The 18,737-nt window shown below is 48.7% G+C and overlaps 1 protein-coding gene across 1 annotated transcript; it reads left to right on the forward strand.

Annotated features, from left to right (window-relative positions):
- The first annotated feature begins 1,225 nt into the window (after positions 1–1,225).
- On the forward strand, positions 1,226–17,756 carry LOC125435277 (carboxypeptidase A2-like). The gene is made up of 12 exons (XM_048501467.1): positions 1,226–1,230; positions 1,978–2,069; positions 2,162–2,277; positions 4,342–4,476; positions 5,264–5,362; positions 7,130–7,231; positions 10,526–10,627; positions 10,714–10,824; positions 12,872–12,962; positions 14,673–14,872; positions 16,315–16,399; positions 17,324–17,756. The coding sequence occupies exons 1-12, from the start codon at positions 1,226–1,228 to the stop codon at positions 17,509–17,511; spliced, it is 1,326 nt and encodes a 441-aa protein (XP_048357424.1). The 3' UTR covers positions 17,512–17,756.
- Positions 17,757–18,737: the final 981 nt, after the last annotated feature.

Consider the following 18,737-nt stretch of genomic DNA (forward strand, 5'->3'; position numbering starts at 1 on the left):
GCAATGAGGATTCTGGGAATGGTTACAAGGGCCTATTGGGTAATGCATGATTTGATGATGATGGGGAGAACAGGAAACTGACAATCCTGCGATTTCTGGAACATCCAGTTCCCCCATCAAAAGCTGCTACAGCCTCAACTTTCCTGATGAAAATGTCTCTAGCACACGTCTTCCGGAATCTGTACCAGTTATTGAGCTCTGGTTGGGCAGACTGAAGAAGCCAGCCAGCTCTGGAAGGGTTAACTCTTGCCTACGGGAGCAGAAAATGAGGTTCCAGTTATTAGTTGATTTATTGCTCTGTCCTCAACCAGTGTTCTGGACTTGGGCAGGAAAACGTTCCACTCCAAAGCATTAAGCGCCTGCAACGAGCAGGGGCATTAAAAATTGAAATCGTAAAACAGCCATGTAAATATATCGGGAGCAAAGCGGGGAACGGGAGAGGCGTCTCGGCCAATCTGCGGCAGGCCTGCGACGGCGCGGACACGTCATCACTGCTAGCCCCACGCTGGAATCTCAGGACGGGGAAGAAGAGAGATGGGGTGGGGATTGACAAACACATCATTGTGGAAGAAGAAGAAGAAGAAGAAGAAGAAGAAGAAGAAGAAGAAGAAGAATTAATATAAGACACTGTCATATTTTCGGGGAAACACGGTAGTTGCTTGATTTGAACTTGCTTGTTTAGATGATTCGCTATTTCCTTGCTGTCATCTGGATATCGTGAGCTACACTCAGGTAATCAACAAAAGCAAGCATAGAAGTCTGTTTGAAATTTCATAACAGCATAAGACTGGTTGACTCTAATGTCCAGCCGGCATTTGCAAAAAGCAGTCCTGTTATGGAGGGGTGACCAAGAATAATTGAGAAGTCTTTTGATTAGAACATCTCTTTTTAAAAAAAATATTTTTATTGTATAGTTTGAAATAATCATTCTGTTTACATCTTTCTGATATAATTTCTGAACAATACATTTCCCCCCTTTTTTCCCTCCCACCCCCCAATATTATGTTTTACTTTTCTTCAACCAACCAGCAGTAAGTTCATTTGTTGTTGTCTTCTTATCCATATGTCTTCTCTGCCTCCCGTCTCCTTCATCCTATTCTCATAACTTGTCCGTATCTTCATTATTTCATTCTGTTTTTCTTGCCATGTTTTATTCTTTGATAATTGATTAGACCATCTCAAGAATTGTCCATGAAGCACTTTGGCCAAAGCTGAAGTGTGAATCATGAGGTCAGACCCAACCTGGGGGTTGACTAGCAGGGTACCTCATTGTGGAATACGAGATTAGATGTATTTGAGTCTTGCGGGACCATTTTCTATATTGGAGCCATATTTTGTTAAATATTGTATTTATAATTGTGCATTTATGATTAGCCATGTAAGCAGAGGTTGCATTTAAACATGTTGGAAACAAGAAGATATAGACATAATTTTATGTTAAATTGAATTTATTGACCTTTATTGAAAGAATTTGTGAAAGACAGGCTGTCATTCAGCCGGTTAAGCCTGTAGGTGCAGATTTTGGGTGATTACTGACTTCAGGTACATCTACCCAGTGGTGGGATCCAAAAGTTTTAGTAACAGGTTCCCATGGTGGTGGGATTCAAACTGTGGCGTAGCGCCAATGGGGCTGGGCGGGGCATGATGGGGGCGTGGCCGGGTATTCCGAGGGCGGGGCATTCCTGGGTGGGGCAGTGGCAGGAAGCAAATGCATGCAGGTGCAGGCTGCCACGCACGCCGGTGCACCTCCTGCTAGACTGCTTCAAGTTCTGCGCGCTACTGCTGAGAGGAGGGGCTTAACTAAGGCAAAAATCACGTGGCAAAATCACCAATGAGTAACCCCCTCTCGGCACACACAAATAATTAGTCACCTACTCTCGGGAGCCTGTGAGAACCTGCTGGATCCCACCTCTGCCACCAGCCCAGGGGAGAGCCAGCAAGGGGGCTTTCCGAGTCCTGGAGTGGTGGGGCTTTTAGAGCCCCAGAGCGGACTGGCAGCAAGGCCGTACCAGAGGGCCTGGCCGGCTGCCTCTGGGCCCCATACGCGGCGCAGCCTCCCCTGAAGCAAGGTAAGTGGGGGGCAGGGGGGAGCAGCTGAGGGGACAGCGCAGTGCAGGGTCAGCGAACCGGTTTTTAATTCGGTTGGATCCCACCACTGCAGCCCACCAAGTAACAATACCGTGTTGTTTTTCTAGTGACCAAGTTCTCCGGATCAAGCCCAGCAACACCAAACAGGTCTACCTGCTGAAGCAACTGGAAGCGCAAGAATCTTTCCGGGTGTGTCGCTGTTGTTTACAAAGGTGTTAGATAACGCTCCATTTCTGATTGCGAACGATTCCCTCAGAAGGATGGCTCATTTGGAGGATGAGGGAGTAGAAAACCCTGAGGCCTGATTCACCAGACAGGGCTACGTGTGATGCCTTCTGGGGTTACTCGTTAATATGTCTGCAAAGTATGCCTATGACTCTGTCATCTCAGGATTGCAGAGAGGGCTGGGTCAAGGTATTTGGTCAGCCCGAGTAAAGGACAGATTTCCCAACTTCCTATCACGTCCCTTCAGATACAGCTCCGAAGATGCCGACCGCAGATGCAGGCGAAACGTTAGGAACAAGATCGACCAGACCACGGCCACGCAGCCCGGAAAACCCACCACGACCAACCTCTCTCGCCGAGATTGTCTTGGCGGATAGTTTCGCAAGGGACAGATCGTGCAAGATAGTGGCGGATCGTTTTGCAAGGCAGATCGTTTTGCAAGCGAGTCGGTGCACCTATCTGGCGAGCTCTCCCCTTGGGATTGCGTTACTCTGAGAGCAGTGCTCACCGTGGGGTGAGCCAAGATTCCTCCCAGGGCCCAAAATTAAATGATGTAAGAGCATACCAGAGACGTGAACGCCGGACTGCCAGGTCCTTTCTTGCTTCAGGCAGGATGACGGCGTCTGTCTTGCTTTTTACGAGCCGGTTACGAATGTTCCTTTGGCCGGGATGACTAAAAGCAAACTCTGCATCCTCTGAATACCAGAACTGGGAGGTGACATCAGGGCGGAAGGCCTTGCCCCATGGTTGCCAACTTTGGGTTAGGAAATTCCTAGAAATTTGGGGGCGGATCCTCAGGAGCACGGGTGTCAAACTCTACTAGAACCAGGGGGCATCTGTTGAAAATGCTGGGGGGAAGAATTAGGACAGGGGTAGGGAACCTGTGGCTCTCCAGATGTTCAGGAACTACAATTCCCATCAGCCCCTACCAGCATGGCCAATTGGCCATGCTGACAGAGGCTGATGGGAATTGTAGTTCCTGAACATCTGGAGAGCCGCAGGTTCCCCACCCCTGAATTAGGACTAATCAAAGGAAACACTTCTTCACGCAACGCGTGATTGGTGTTTGGAATATGCTGCCCCAGGAGGTGGGGATGGCCACTCACCTGGATAGCTTTCAAAAGGGCTTGGACAGATTGATGGAGGAGAAGTCGATCTCTGGCTCCCCATCTTGATCCTCCTTGATCTCAGATTGCAAATGCCTTAGCAGACCAGGTGCTCGGGAGCAGCAGCAGAAGGAGAAGGCCATTGCTTTCACCTCCTGCACGTGAGCTCCCAATGGCACCTGGTGGGCCACTGCGAGTAGCAGAGAGCTGGACTAGATGGACTCTGGTCTGATCCAGCAGGCTCGTTCTTATGGTCTTAACATCCTGATGTTTTGCACGTTCATCTAGAACATAGGTGTCAAACTCGCGGCCCTCCAGATGTTATGGACTACAGTTCCCATCATCCCCTGCCAGCATCATGCTGGCAGGGGATGATGGGAACTGTAGTCCATAACATCTGGAGGACCGCGAGTTTGACACCTGTGCTCAGGAGGGTTGGGTTAGGAGATGAGACTCACTTCAGCCGAGTATAAGGTCATAGAGTCCATCCTCCAAACCTTCCATTTTCTCCAGGATAACAGATCTCTGTTGGCTGGTGATCAGTCGTAATTCTGGGAGATACCTCAGTTATCTACCTTGGCCTCTCCATCCTATTTGCTGGTCTTCCAGGGCAGTTGGTTGGCTGCTGTGTGAAGAAAGATATTGGAGTAGATCAGGGACACCTTTTGGGGGACCCGCCAAGTATCTTAGAAAGTGGGTGGGGATTTTGCCCCAGCAAGGCTTCTGATTGGCCACAGGAGATTTGATTGGCTGTGCAGATGTTTAGTTGCTTTGGCCAAAGTTGCTGCCACTGCAGAAAGATCTTCCCTGTGCGACTGAAGTTTCTGTCTGAGGTTGAGTTTGGGCCCCTCGTCAATTGCTCCCGGGAGATCCTTTTTCTTCCGGTGATCCAGCAACTGATTTTCCCTTGTCTGTTTGTCAGCTTGATTTCTGGCAGTTCCCTTCCTACCACGGTCACCCGGTGGATGTCCAAGTCCCCTTTGCTTATCTGCAAGCTGTCAAGGCTTTCCTGGAATTCCAGCGCATCAAGTATACAGTCCTCATCCAAGATGTCCAGGTAGGCAGAAAAGAGCAGCGAAGTTGGGGAGGAGCCGGAAGAATGTTTGCTTTGGACGCAGAAGGTCGCATGTTCAATCCCCCACGTCTCCAGTTAAAAAGACCAGGCGGTAGGTGATGTTAAATACCTTGGCGGAGAGCTGCTGCCAGTCAGAGTAGACTGGGGATGGCCTAGTGCATAGGTGTCAAATTCGCGGCCCTCCAGATGTTATGGACTACAGTTCCCATAATCCCCTGCCAGCATGATGTGGCCTAGTGCTTCAGATGTTCATGGACTACTGTAGTCTTACATCAACGGAGACAGCATGTCGTTTAGGCAAGTGAGAGATGCAGGGGGCAACTCTACCGTCCCGTTTTTCCCCCAAGCCCTTTTATTGACAGTTTACAAGAGGAAAAACAAACAAGGCAGGCAGGCAGGGGAAACACAATACAATGGACAGGGCAAAGAGCACGGGGGGATTTGGGCAGGGGATTCTGCAAAATTGCATGTACACTTTGGAGCCAGGAGGTGTTGCAACCTCAGCGGTTTCTCCAAATCCACACGTTGGAAGGAGAGGCCGGTCGGGAGAGTGTGAGAGACCCTTTTCCGGCGGTGTGCCCCCATACTCGAGCATTTCCCAGGCCCTCAGGCCCTCCAACAGACTACACTTCCCATCAGCCCCTGCCAGCAAGGCCAACTGGCAAATGTCTCTTTCCTGCCATTTGAGTAGATAGACTTTGCATCCTTTACTCAAACCCCTGGGGCCAGGGGAATTAGTGTGTTTTTCTGAGGCACGTTTTTACCCTAGGAAATGGTGGATGAAGAAACCCGAGAAATGGAACTGACCCGGCGCAGCGAGCGCAACAGGAACAGTTTCAACTTTGCTGCTTACCACCCCTTGGAATCCGTAAGCGGGGCAGCCTTTCCCCCTCTCCGCCCCTTCTCCTCTTTTACTTCGCCTGGCCGGAGGAGGGCAAAACGCTTCCTTTCCCGTCAGGCTTTGGCCCCTTCCACACATGCAGAATAACACTCTTTCAATCCACTTTCACAGTTATTGTTTGAAAGTGGATCTTGCTGTTCTGCACAGTAAAGTCCAGCTGCAAAGTGCATCGAAAGTGGATTGAAAGTGCGTTATTCTGCATGTGCGGAAGGGGCCGGAGATGTTCTGTTGTATGGTTGAGCATAGTGATGACCTAGTTGGCCTCCCGTTCTCCTCCCTTTCTTTTTCCCCTTCTTTCCCCTTGTATTTTTCCTTCCTTCTTGCTTTTTTTAAATTTAATATTAAATCCAGTTGTCTTCCTTGTTGCAGTAAATGGTTTTTCCTTCTCCTCTCTGATACACCCCTCCCCAGAGGTGGGATCCAGCAGGTTCTCACAGGTTCCCGAGAGTAGGTTACTAACTATTTGCGTGTGCCGAGAGGGGGTTACTAATTGGTGATTTTGCTACTTAATTTTTGCCTTAGTGACGCCCGTCCTCTCAGCAGTAGCGTGCAGAACTGGAAGCAGTCTAGCAGGAGGGGCACCGGCGTGCGTGGCAGCCTGCGCCTGCGTGCATTCGTTTCCCGCCCAAGGACCGGCGCAGCGGCTGCGTCCTTGTCACAGCCCCACCCAGGAATGCCCCGCCCCGGAATGCCCGGCCACGCCCCCATCGTGCCCAGCCCAACCCCATGGGCGCTACGCCACAGTTTGAATCCCACCACCATGGGAACCTGCTACTAAAATGTTTGGATCCCGCCACTGCCCCTCCCCCCCATTTTTACACATCTGACGTCTGGAAACTCCGCAACACTCCATAAAATAGATAATTTCTGTATAGGTTGCCCCCAACTCCCCCCACAATCAGGCTTGTCCTGCTATTGAATCTTGCCAGAGCTGGGTATCAGATATATGTACCCCACAATCCCCTGGTATTTTATACTGTTGATGTGATTCTCTGAAGGAGCAGAAAAACCCATCCAATTTTTAAAAAAGAAATCCTCTGAAGATACCAAACAACCCTATTCAGAGGCGGAGCTACAAGGGGGCTGGGCGGTGCGTGTTGCACCAGGCGCACGTCTGGGGGGAAGCAAAAATTTCAGGTTTGTTTTTGTATTTGTTAGTGTTTTTTTGGTTTTTGGCCTGCAGGGGGCGCAGTTTTTAGGCTAGCAGCACCAACATTTCAGGGAGTTTTCGGGGGACTCTCCTGATTATACCACCTAAGTTAGGTGAGGTTTGGTTCAGGGAGTCCAAAGTTATCGACTCCCAAAGGAGGTGTCCCCATCCTCCATTGTTTCCAATGGGAGAGATGGGGGCTACACCTTTGAGAATCCATAACTTTGGATCCCCTGAACCAAACCTCACCAAACCTGGCTGGTATCATCAGGAGAGTCTCCTAAAGATACCCGGAAATTTTGATGCTGCTAGCCTAAAAACTGCACTTGCTGCAGGCCAAAAACTAAAAAACACTAAAAATACAAAAAACACAAACGAACATGGGGGGTGGGGGGACGGGACCAAAACTCAGATTTTGCACCGGGCTCCATTTTCCCTAGCTACACCTCTGACCTTGTATGTCCAAATGTTCCAGCTTTGCTTGGTGGTAGAGCAGCTTCCGAGGTTCTATTCCTCAAGTACAATATTCCACGTCTGCCTCTGTTCCTCTGCTGACAATATGAAATCTATATTTTGAATTTCAGATTTATACAGCTATGGATGATATTGCAGCCCAATACCCCCAGCTCGTGAGCAAAATCCAGATTGGAGAATCGTATGAGAAAAGGCCCCTCAACGTTCTCAAGGTTTGGCCTCCCTCCCCTCTTTGAATGAAAATCCAGAATGAGCAATAAGAATTCTCATTTCATGTTAAGCAGGTGTGGGGAGAGAACAGGGTTGTGCTAGAAAAGTGTGTTACCGCTCTGCCTGGGTAACTTTTAATAGCTCCAGACCAACCAGCTCTCGGCAGCGCAGAGGAACAGAAACGGGACCCAACACAGCGAGTATAGTGAAATAATAAAAGAGTTTATTGAGATGCTGACCTACATGTCAGCACCTCCACCCCACGGCAACTGCGCTGCCTAGCAGCTTTACAACAACTTATATACACTTTCTCCTGCCCGGGAGTCCGGGAGAATACAGGACAGCCTACAATCATTCATTCACAAATACATGGGAACCAATCATGCATCTACAAATACATAGGAACCAATTAGAATCCAGTGGGCAGTCCCTTCTTGAATTTCGCACCAAAGGCAGGGCAAGGCGATGACGTAGGTACAGGCGGGAAAAATACAAAAGAGTCCTTTGGGTGCTTGGGGTCAGGAAACGAAACCTAACAACGACGGCACCCTTATCTGCCTGCTGGTGGGATTAGGCAGATGGAGGCGCTTCTTCCGGGGTCCCTTTTGTCAATGTCCATTCAGGATTTTTACAAATGAAAGGGACGTGCCCAGGTAGAGCAGGGGTAGATTCCTGCCTTGAGCCAAGGAGGTCCCATGCAGACACAAATACAAAAGATAGCTATCATTCCTACTTTCTACCCAATACAGTTTGTTCCTACCTAACTTATACAGAAATAAAACATAGTTCCATCTTTATTTAAAAACAAGATCAGAAATGGAATAAATCATTTCTGACTCCGCTATCAAGTGTGAAGGCTGAACTCTATAAAGGCAGAACTCGGGCATTTCTTCCACTTCTGAGTCTGTCTGGCTACCTCTGCTTTGCAGACAAATGACAAAACTATGTATTGTCAAAGGCTTTCACGGCTGGACCTAACTGGTTGTAGGCGAATTATCTAGCTTAAAACACGCTGGGAGGCATGAGCTACATTGTGTTCAAATTTCAGAGCGTTTGGTCCAGCAACCCCCCAGACCCTCCCTGACCTTCCCCTTCCTCCGCTAGGGTGGGTGGGCCATGTCCAGATGGCGGACCCGATCCCTTTCACTCCAGATGGCAGTGGTTTTCAAGGAAGGCATGGTTTGTTCCCTTGAATCAGAGGATGTTGCTTTGACGGCCAGCAGATGGCGCTGTTGCGGAACAGAACTGTGGTTCCAACTGTCACAGGTGTGGCATGTACACAATAACGGGCACAGTTGTGACATGTACACAACAGGAGGTGTGAAAACAGTATGGAAACCTGGCCGCACGCGAATGCGACATTGTGTGAAAATTTCAAAGCAATTGGTCCAGTAGTTTGGGAGATTACCTGTCAGCAGAGAAACGCACTGATAGATTTTTATATATATAGATTAGGTCCATTGGCTGTCTCTCCAGAGTTTTCCTTGATGGTCTCCCATCAAAACAGCCAGCGTGGTGTAGTAGTGAAGAGCAGTGGCCTCTAATCTGGAGAACTGGGTTTGATTCCCCACTCCTCCAGTTGAGCGGCAGACTCTTATCTGGTGAACTGGGTTTGATTCCCCACTCCTCCAATTGAGCGGCAGACTCTTATCTGGTGAACTGGATTTGTTTCCCCGCTCCCCCACATGAAGCCTGCCGGGTGACCTTGGGCTAGGCACAGTTCTTCAGAACTTTCTCAACGCCACCTGCCTCACAAGGTGTCTGTTGTGGAGGGAAGAATTGAAAGGAGCTTGTGAGCCACTTTGAAACTTCTTAAGGGTTGAGAAAAGTAGGGTCTAAATCCACATAAATCCAAGCTCGTCTTCTCTTCTTCATCCAAGCACCAACCCTGCTTAGCTTCCCAGATCTAATGAAGTTGGGAGTATACCATGCCACTTTGTGACATTTTAAATATGTTCATTGCTTCACAGAATTGGGGAGAGGGCGAGGATAGGTTTACTGGTGACGTGGTGGGCACCAGCCAATCAGTGCTAAACACAGTTGCCTTCTGCTTGAAATTTACACGTTTTTGTTTACCTTGGAGGAGAAGGATACGCTTGCAGCGCAATCCTAAGGAGAACTTTTTTAGTCAAAGCTCATTCATTTCAATGGGCTTCGACTGGAGTAACTCTGCATAGGATTGTCATAAAGTGGCAAGGGGTCTGAGCCAGAGGTGGGATCCAGCCGGTTCTCACAGGTTCCCGAGAGTAGGTTACCAATTATTTGTGTGTGCTGAGAGGGGGTGACTAACTGGTGATTTTGCCACGTGATCTTTGCCTTAGTTATGCCCCTCCTCTCAGCAGTAGCGCGCAGAACTTGAAGCAGTCTAGCAGGAGGGGCACCGGCGTGCGTGGCAGCCTGCGCCTGCGTGCATTCGTTTCCCACCCAAGGACCGGCGCAGCGGCTGCGTCCTTGTCACAGCCCCACCCAGGAATGCCCCGCCCCGGAATGCCCGGCCACGCCCCCGTTGCGCCCCGCCCAACCCCATGGGCGCTACGCCACAGTTTGAATCCCACCCCCATGGGAACCTGTTACTAAAATTTTGGATCCCAGCATTGGTCTGAGCTGGTCTGAAGACACACAATGCAGTCCCCTTGTTGAAGTTAAATAGGTCTTGGCCTGGTTCGTCCTTGAATGGGAGACCTTCATGGAGGCTCTCTTGGACTCCATGATAGAAAGAGACATGGACTGAAATGTGATAAATGGGGGTAAATCTTCATTGCGCTCTGTGGAAAGTATTTCTGAATTATGTTTGCTGGGGATTGGACAGCATGTGTCACGAGAGAGACCTGAGTCGGTCACTTGACCTCTTGGCTAAAACAAATAGAAACTGCAACAGCCTGACAGTTCTATCCAAAGGCCAATTTTGTCCACAGAAGAAGAAGAAGAGTTTGGATTTATATCCCCCCTTTCTCTCCTGCAGGAGACTCAAAGGGGCTGACAATCTCCTTGCCCTTCCCCCCTCACAACAAACACCCTGTGAGGTAGGTGGGGCTGAGAGAGCTCCCAGAAGCTGTGACTAGCCCAAGGTCACCCAGCTGGCGTGTGTGGGAGTGCCCAGGCTAATCTGAATTCCCCAGATAAGCCTCCACAGCTCAGGCGGCAGAGCTGGGAATCAAACCCGGTTCCTCCAGATTAGATACACGAACTCTTAACCTCCTACGAGCTCTTAACCTCCTACGCCACTGCTGTCTAGGCACAATCTTTAAACGGACAGCGCGAGAACTTCCGTGAACCTTTGCGCTCTTGTTTGCTAGTTCAGCACCGGAGGAAGAAACCGTCCGGCAATCTGGATCGACGCCGGGATTCATGCTCGAGAATGGGTCACCCAAGCGACGGCCCTCTGGACAGCGAATAAGGTCAGTGCTCGGGCAGCCAGACACAAGCAAACTGCCCATGAAATGGGGAGAAGAACCACCTGTGAACGGCCTTTTGCCCTTTCTAGATCGCCTGTGACTATGGGCACGATCCGGGCTTAACCTCTGTGTTGAACACCATGGATATTTTCCTGCTGCCCGTGGCCAATCCTGACGGATACGTCTTCTCGCATACCAAAGTGAGTCCTTTTCAGCACACTCAATTCCTGCTCCATTTCTGTAGGATACACATTAGCAGAGTAGAATAGAAGAGGCGGATTCTCAGTTGCTTTTTTAATGTAAAAGTTTACTGACTGTAAGGGAGGGATACAATGTAAAAGTTTAATGTAAAAGTTTACTGACTGTAAGGGAGAGATACCTGGGGATGCAACAAGAACATAAGAACTAGCCTGCTGGATCAGACCAGAGTCCATCTAGTCCAGCTCTCTGCTACTCACAGTGGCCCACCAGGTGCCTTTGGGAGCTCACGTGCAGGAGGTGAAAGCAATGGCCTTAAGAACATAAGAAAGAGCCTGCTGGATCAGACCAGAGTCCATCTAGTCCAGCTCTCTGCTACTCACAGTGGCCCACCAGGTGCCTTTGGGAGCTCACGTGCAGGAGGTGAAAGCAATGGCCTTAAGAACATAAGAAAGAGCCTGCTGGATCAGACCAGAGTCCATCTAGTCCAGCTCTCTGCTACTCACAGTGGCCCACCAGGTGCCTTTGGGAGCTCACGTGCAGGAGGTGAAAGCAATGGCCTTAAGAACATAAGAACTAGCCTGCTGGATCAGACCAGAGTCCATCTAGTCCAGCTCTCTGCTACTCACAGTGGCCCACCAGGTGCCTTTGGGAGCTCACGTGCAGGATGTGAAAGCAAGGGCCTTCTGCTGCTGCTGCTGCTCTGAGCACCTGGTCTGCTGAGGCATTTGCAATCTCAGATCAAAGAGGATCAAGATTGGTAGCCATAGATCGACTTCTCCTCCATCAATCTGTCCAAGCCCTTTTAAAGCTATCCAGGTTAGTGGCCATCACCACCTCCTGTGGCAGCATATTCCAAACACCAATCACACATTGCGTGAAGAAGTGTTTCCTTTTATTAGTCCTAATTCTTCCCCCCAGCATTTTCAATGCACGCCCCCTGTCTTTTCCTTTCTTTTCTGTTGCACATTTACTTTACTATACAGGTTGGTTGCATCTTGCTAGCTCCTTCCGCACATGCAGAATAATGCACTTTCAATGTACTTTCAATGCACTTTGCAGCTGGATTTTACTGTGCGGAAGAGCAAAATCCACTTGCAGACAATTGTGAAAGTGGATTGAAAGTGCATTATTCTGCATGTGCAGAAAGGGCCTCTGTGCTGTCCTACATGTCTTTGTGGGTCTCTCTTCAAACAAAGAAACTGAGTTAACTTTATAATTTCTGCTCACTAACATGATTGGCATTTGGAATATGCTGCCACGGGAGGTGGTGATGGCCACTAACCTGGATAGCTTTAAAAGGGGCTTGGACAGATTGATGGAGGAGAAGTCAATCTCTGGCTCCCAATCTTGATCCTCCTTGATCTGAGATTGCAAATGCCTTAGCAGACCAAGTGCTCGGGAGCAGCAGCAGCAGCAGAAGGCCATTGCTTTCACCTCCTTCCTGTGAGCTCCCAAAGGCACCTGGTGGGCCACTGCGAGTAGCAGCAGGCTCTTTCTGATGTTCTTTATCTATCTATCTATCTATCTATCTATCTATCTATCTATCTATCTATCTATCTATCTATCTATCTATCTAATCTGCAGTAGCAGAAGGCCATTGCTTTCACATCCTGCATGTGAGCTCCCAAAGGCACCTGGTGGGCCACTGCGAGTATCAGAGGGCTGGACTAGATGGACTCTGGTCTGATCCAGCTGGCTTGTTCTTATGTTCTTATGAAAGCAATTCTGATCTCACTGAACAACAGCTAATCAATAGATCAGATCATAATTAGTGACTTCAGCAACTCGTTTATATATGAACAGTTAACCCATTTATGACTGAGACCCCTTCCGCACATGCGGAATAATGCACGTTCAGTCCACTTTCACAATGTTTTGAAAGTGGATTTTGCTCTTCCACATGGTAAAACCCAGCTTTAAAGTGCATTGAAAGTGCATTATTCTGCGTGTGCGGAAGAGGCCTGAGTTGTGACGCCCACTTGCAATATCCCAACAAGTTCTTTCAGACCCAAAGGCTAAATGCAGCCGCGTGGCTTTGCCTTTCAGAACCGCATGTGGCGGAAGACCCGTTCCAAGGTCCCCGGCAGCTCCTGCGTTGGAGTGGACCCCAACAGAAACTGGGACGCTGGCTTTGGAGGTGGGTTTCATCCGGGGGCCGTGGATGCAGCCGGGATTTCTTTCTGTCCACTTTCTCCCGTTCCACAGCCAAACTTCCTTGCTGTCCATAGAGATGGTGACCCGCAGGCAGGGACCGGAGCTCTTCTGGGGTTACAACGGAGAGATCAGTCCACTGGCAGGAAATGACAACTCCGGAGGCTGGACCTATGAGCATCAGACCCTGCTGAGAGCCCGCCCCCTCCCCAAACCCCGCCCTCTTCAGGCTCCACCCCAAATCTCCCGAAATCTTCCAGCTCAGTTGGCAGCATAGGTGAACTTGGATGTATATTTTTAAATGTAAGGCTCCGTTATAGTTTAGTTGCAGATTTCTGCACTTGCTGAATTATTAGACAGGACAGAGTTTGGTAAACGGCAGTTCTTCCCAACCAAAAGGCCTCCATCTCCCATGGGCGTAGCAAGGGAAAATGGAGCCCGGGGAAGACTCCAAGTTTTCCGCCCCCCCCCCTTTGGACCCCTGCCAGCCCTGGCGGGGTGGGTCGAGGGGGGAAGGAGGAGGGGTGTGGGGGCGATTTCCCGCCCCCACATGACCCCAACGGCATCCGCCCAGGTCGCCTGCCCCATGCTATCCCATGGTAGCTACGCCACTGCCGTCTCCCTTACACATCCTCATCTTGTTTTAAATGGTTGGGATGTTATTCTAGGAATGTATTCATAAATTTAAGATTAGACGTTTTAACCATCATCTATGTTATTAAATTGCCACTGAATATATGATTTGTTGCTTTATATGTTGGAAGCTGCCCTGAACCGTTGGCCAATTACTGCACAGAAAGATGTCAACACACTGATTAAAGGGGTTAAAGAAAATGTTTACTGGGGAACTACATTTCAGATAGGAAAGGGCACAGACAAAAATCGCTTGCTGCTACCTTGCTAGCTAGGAAAGAGAAGTATTGTCGAAGGCTTTCACGGTCAGATTCAACTGGTTGTGATGGGTTTTCCGGGCTGTGTGGCCGTGGTCTGGTGGATCTTGTTCCTAACGTTTCGCCTGCATCTGTGGCTGGCATCTTCAGAAGTGTATCACAGAGGGAAGTCTGTTACACAGTGTACAACAGACTTCCCTCTGTGATGCACCTCTGAAGATGCCAGCCACAGATGAAGAAGAAGAGGAAGAAGAGGAGGAGGAGGAGGAGTTTGGATTTACATCCCCTCTTTCTCTCCTGCAGGAGACTCAAAGGGGCTGACAATCTCCTTGCCCTTCCCCCCTCACAACAAACACTCTGTGAGGTGGGTGGGGCTGAGAGAGCTCCCAGAAGCTGTGACTAGCCCAAGGTCACCCAGCAGGCGTGTGTGGGAGTGTACAGGCTAATCTGAATTCCCCAGATAAGCCTCCACAGCTCAGGCGGCAGAGCTGGGAATCAAACCCGGTTCCCCCAGATTAGATACACGAGCTCTTAACCTCCTACGCCACTACTGCTCCTGCAGATGCAGGCGAAATGTTAGGAACAAGATCCACCAGACCACAGCCACGCAGCCCGGAAAACCCACCACAAAGAGAAGTATGTTTAACTTCCAAGGAGAAGGCGAAAATTAGATTTGGAAGTATCAGACTAAGGACAGACAAGAGGAGACACAAAAGGATGGGCAAGTCACTAACCTTGAACCCCTTCCACTTGCCTGCCCCCTCCTGTTTTAATGTCCTCATTTTGACCCCCCTTCCTTCCGGCAGGGCCTGGGGCCAGTAAAAACCCCTGTTCCGATTCCTACCACGGGCCCAGCCCCAACTCCGAGGTGGAGGTCCGGTCTATTGTGGATTTCGTCAAGAACCACGGGAACATCAAGGCCTTCATCAGCATCCACAGCTATTCCCAGTTGATGATGTACCCTTATGGGTATAAGTGCAGTAACCCCAAGGATTATAAGGAACTGGTAAGTCACCCTCCCCTCTGCCAGTGTGGCGTTCCCCGCTGTAGTGTGACTGCTAGGTGAAGACAAATATAATGGTAATTAAGAACAGTCAGTCAGTCAAGTATTTATTGTTTGAGCCATTGGCTGTAACAATACAGAGATACATGCAGTTAAAACATTTAAATTAAAACAATAACTTAGTTTTACATTAAAATATAAATTATTTGTATTCGCAATCTCTAAATTAAAATGCCCCATCAAATACTATCCACGTCAGATGTTTTTGCAGCTTCTTCAGCTAGTCTAAGTTAACCTCCAGTACTTTGGAACATCAGTTCAAACAGCGTTTTAAGTACTTTGCTCGTAATCTCCTAGCCGCCAGGGCAAAGAGAGCCGTCTTGTAAGAAACATAGGAATCAATATCAGATAGTAAGAAAATCAGTTTCTCAGTTAAGAACAGAACACGTTGCACTCTGCCGCACAACTATTTACTGAGTGTATTTGTGCAAAAACCATACATTAAGGAAGACACACAAAAGTGAATACAGCGTTCAAGTGCTACACAACAATGTTATGACATGAAAAACTTATATACGTGTCTATGCAGCATAATATTCCTACTTGTACGCACGATCCCTTAACAGATTCTGCGTTTTGTATTGAGTCTCTACATCCCCTTCAGATTCTCTGTCCATCTGCAAACCGGAAGGAGCGGACTCCGATCTTCTTAAAGGGAAAGCGTAACAAATACCCGTATACAATGTAAATCAGGAACGAGAAGTTGTCGATCCTGAATAATATTGTTGGATAAAGTTCCTAGCTTATCCATCAATAAGTAATGTCACATTATGTTGGAATGAATCATCTTGTTAAGTATGCGGTGTGTTGCTTCTATTTCATTCATTCATTCATTCATTCATTCATTCATTCATTCATTCATTCATTCATTCATTCATTCATTCATTCATTCATTCATTCATTTATTAGATTTTAAACCGCCCATCCCCAAAGGGCTCAGGGCAGTGTACAGCAGGCCTGCAACAACAATACATAATAACATTAAACACAGCAGGCTAAAAACAACATTGTACACATAAAAACAAAGGTAATTAAAACCTTCACGTGTGATTCCCAAAGGATTCTATTCTGGAGAATCGGTTCAATGCCCCACTTCTCCACATGAGCGACCGACTCTAATCTAGTTAACCAGATGTGTTTCCGCACTCCTACGTTCCTGCTGGGTGACCTTGGGTTAGTCACAGTTCTTCGGAACTCTCTCAGCCCTACCTACCTCACAAGGTGTCTGTTGTGGGGAGAGGAAGGGAAAAGAGTTTGTAAGCCATCTTGGGTCTCCTTAAAGGGCAGAAAGGGGGTTTATACATCCAAACTCTTCTCCTTTTGTAATGGATATTGCTCAGGTGTGGATGTTGACGTCCTTCTACCGGTTTTGTCTTTCCTTCTAGGATGAAGTGGTGAAAATGGCTACTGGGGCGTTAACATCCCTCTATGGCACCCAATACAAAGTTGGGCCGATTTGTTCTGTAATCTGTAAGTATTCTGGCAGCTGATACAAGGGCAGTTGTCATGACCAAAGCTGAACACGTGGCAGAAAGGGGAGAAATTCCAAGCATCTGTGAGTGTGCAAAGTGTATTCCCTCAAATACACTCCCAACTTGCTATCTCTTTTAGAACATCCCCTGTCATCACTTGGGATATTTTAAAAGTTCCAAAAAAGCCTTTTCAGTCCTTTTTAAAAAAACGTAAAGGATTCTGAATGGAATGAGAGGGTTAGCTGCTATGTGAGACTCCCAATAGGGAGTTCCTTATGTTCTTATGAAGGTCTCAACCTCAGTGCCCTGTTGTTGGACCTCCAGAAGAACTGTGAGGGACAGGATGCTGGACTAGATGGACCACCTGACTGACCCAATAAGGAGTTCCTTGTTCTTATGAAGGTCTCAACCTCGGTGCACTGTTGTTGGACTTCCAGAAGAACTGTGAGGGAAAGGATGCTGGACTAGATAGACCACCCGTCTGACCCAATAGGGAGTTCCTTATGTTCTTATGAAGGTCTCAACCTCGGTGCCCTGTTGTTGGACCTCCAGAAGAACTGTGAGGGACAGGATGCTGGACTAGATGGACCACCCGTCTGACCCAATAGGGAGTTCCTTGTTCTTATGAAGGTCTCAACCTCGGTGCCCTGTTGTTGGACCTCCAGAAGAACTGTGAGGGACAGGATGCTGGACTAGATGGACCCTCCCTGGTCAGATCCAGCAGGGCTTGTCTGAGGTTTCTGTGAAGGCCTCAGCCACTATGCAATGATCTGAACTGGTCATCCACTGCGTAAGACGGGATGCTGGACTAGATGGACCTTCACTGATCTGATCTACCCAGGCTCCGTAGAGGGATCCCCCAATGTCTGCAGAGTCAGGTGCCCGGACACAAGTCACCTCTCGCCGTTGTTCTCCCTTTCAGACCAAGCCAGCGGAGGCAGCATAGACTGGTCTTACGATTACGGCATCAAGTATTCCTTTGCTTTTGAATTGCGGGACACCGGCCGGCACGGCTTCCTCCTGCCCGCCGATCAGATTATTCCGACAGCGGAAGAGACGTGGCTGGCCCTGAAGACCACCATGGAATACGTGCGAGACCATCCCTATTGAGAGGAGGAAGAGAGGACCACCGGCAGCGGAAGGGCCAAGGAAATAAAGACCTTGCAGTTGCTGGGCGACCTTGGGTTAGTCACATACTCTCAGCCCAGCCTATCTCACAGGGTTGTTGTGTGGATAAAATGAAGGACAGAAAAACAACATGAGCTGCTTTGAGTCCCCGTTGGGGGAAAAAGAGAGAGTATAAATTAAACAAATAACAAGTACTTTTAATAAAGTCAGTTGTTTTTGAGTTCCAATATTTTGTTTCGTGTTTATTGGCTGGATGCGAAGCCATATTTCCCTACAGTGTAACTTTGCTGCATATAAATTAAATAGATCCCAGTAGTCCACGTGGGTGGAACACCTTGCTGGGAGAGATGCCAACCTCCAGCCAGGTACCAAAACCGGAGGAAGGTGCATTAGACATCAGCCAACACAAGTTTCATTCCACAAAATTAAAAATGATGTTTCTATATTTGAACACAACTCTTGCTTGAAAGGTTACAAAGATATTCTGCCAATATAGATTCTCTAATTTTAGCAGTTGTAACAAAACAATACAACTCTTGGCTTAAAAACAAACTTGAAGATACAGCGATCTGCTACCAAATAAGTTGAGGAGGACACAGTCACTCTCTGACACGCTGAAGTTTGAAAGATAAAGCACCGTGCAATGATCTGAAATCCCACAGAATTTTCTCAGGTTGAACAAATTCCGGTTTAGTTTGATCTCAAGGTTTCTTCAGCTAGGCCTTGTGGCGTCCAGTATTTCTTTACCAAATATCAAGTCAACCGAAGAGAGTTTCAAATAGCTTTATTTGCAAGGAAAGGGGAGCCATCCCTGCTAGGGCAAACTCCACTTACCGTCCGCCAGTGGCGTATCTGCCTAGGGACAAGGGGTACCCCTCGTCCCCGGGCACCACTCTTCTAGTCATGCGGGGGGGGCGCAAAATCGCACCCCATGTGACCAGGAAGTCCTGCTGTCTCATCGTTTTCGCATGCCTCGACACCATCCAGCAGGGGGAGTCTGTTGGGGGAAGGTGTGCACCCTAGACCTTGCCCATGTCCATGGTGACATGGGCGGGGTCTAGGACAGTGGGGGTGGAGCCTGGGACATCAGGGGGTGGAGCTAGGGTGGTGGGGGGCGGGGGGGCGGCAGAGCCTGCGGGCGTCCTGGAGACAATTTGTCTCCGGGCGCCATTTACCCCTGGCACGCTTCTGCCGTTCACTTACATATG

The sequence above is a fragment of the Sphaerodactylus townsendi genome, linkage group LG06 (genome assembly GCF_021028975.2).
Source record: "Sphaerodactylus townsendi isolate TG3544 linkage group LG06, MPM_Stown_v2.3, whole genome shotgun sequence".
In the NCBI taxonomy this organism is placed as follows: domain Eukaryota; kingdom Metazoa; phylum Chordata; class Lepidosauria; order Squamata; family Sphaerodactylidae; genus Sphaerodactylus; species Sphaerodactylus townsendi.

Bases quoted from the DNA above. Each gene is read 5' to 3' on its own strand.
- LOC125435277 (XM_048501467.1), top strand. The intron at 4,477-5,263 runs GTAGGCAGAAAA...TTTTTACCCTAG, and splicing joins TCCTCATCCAAGATGTCCAG to GAAATGGTGGATGAAGAAAC. The intron at 16,400-17,323 runs GTAAGTATTCTG...TCTCCCTTTCAG, and splicing joins GCCGATTTGTTCTGTAATCT to ACCAAGCCAGCGGAGGCAGC.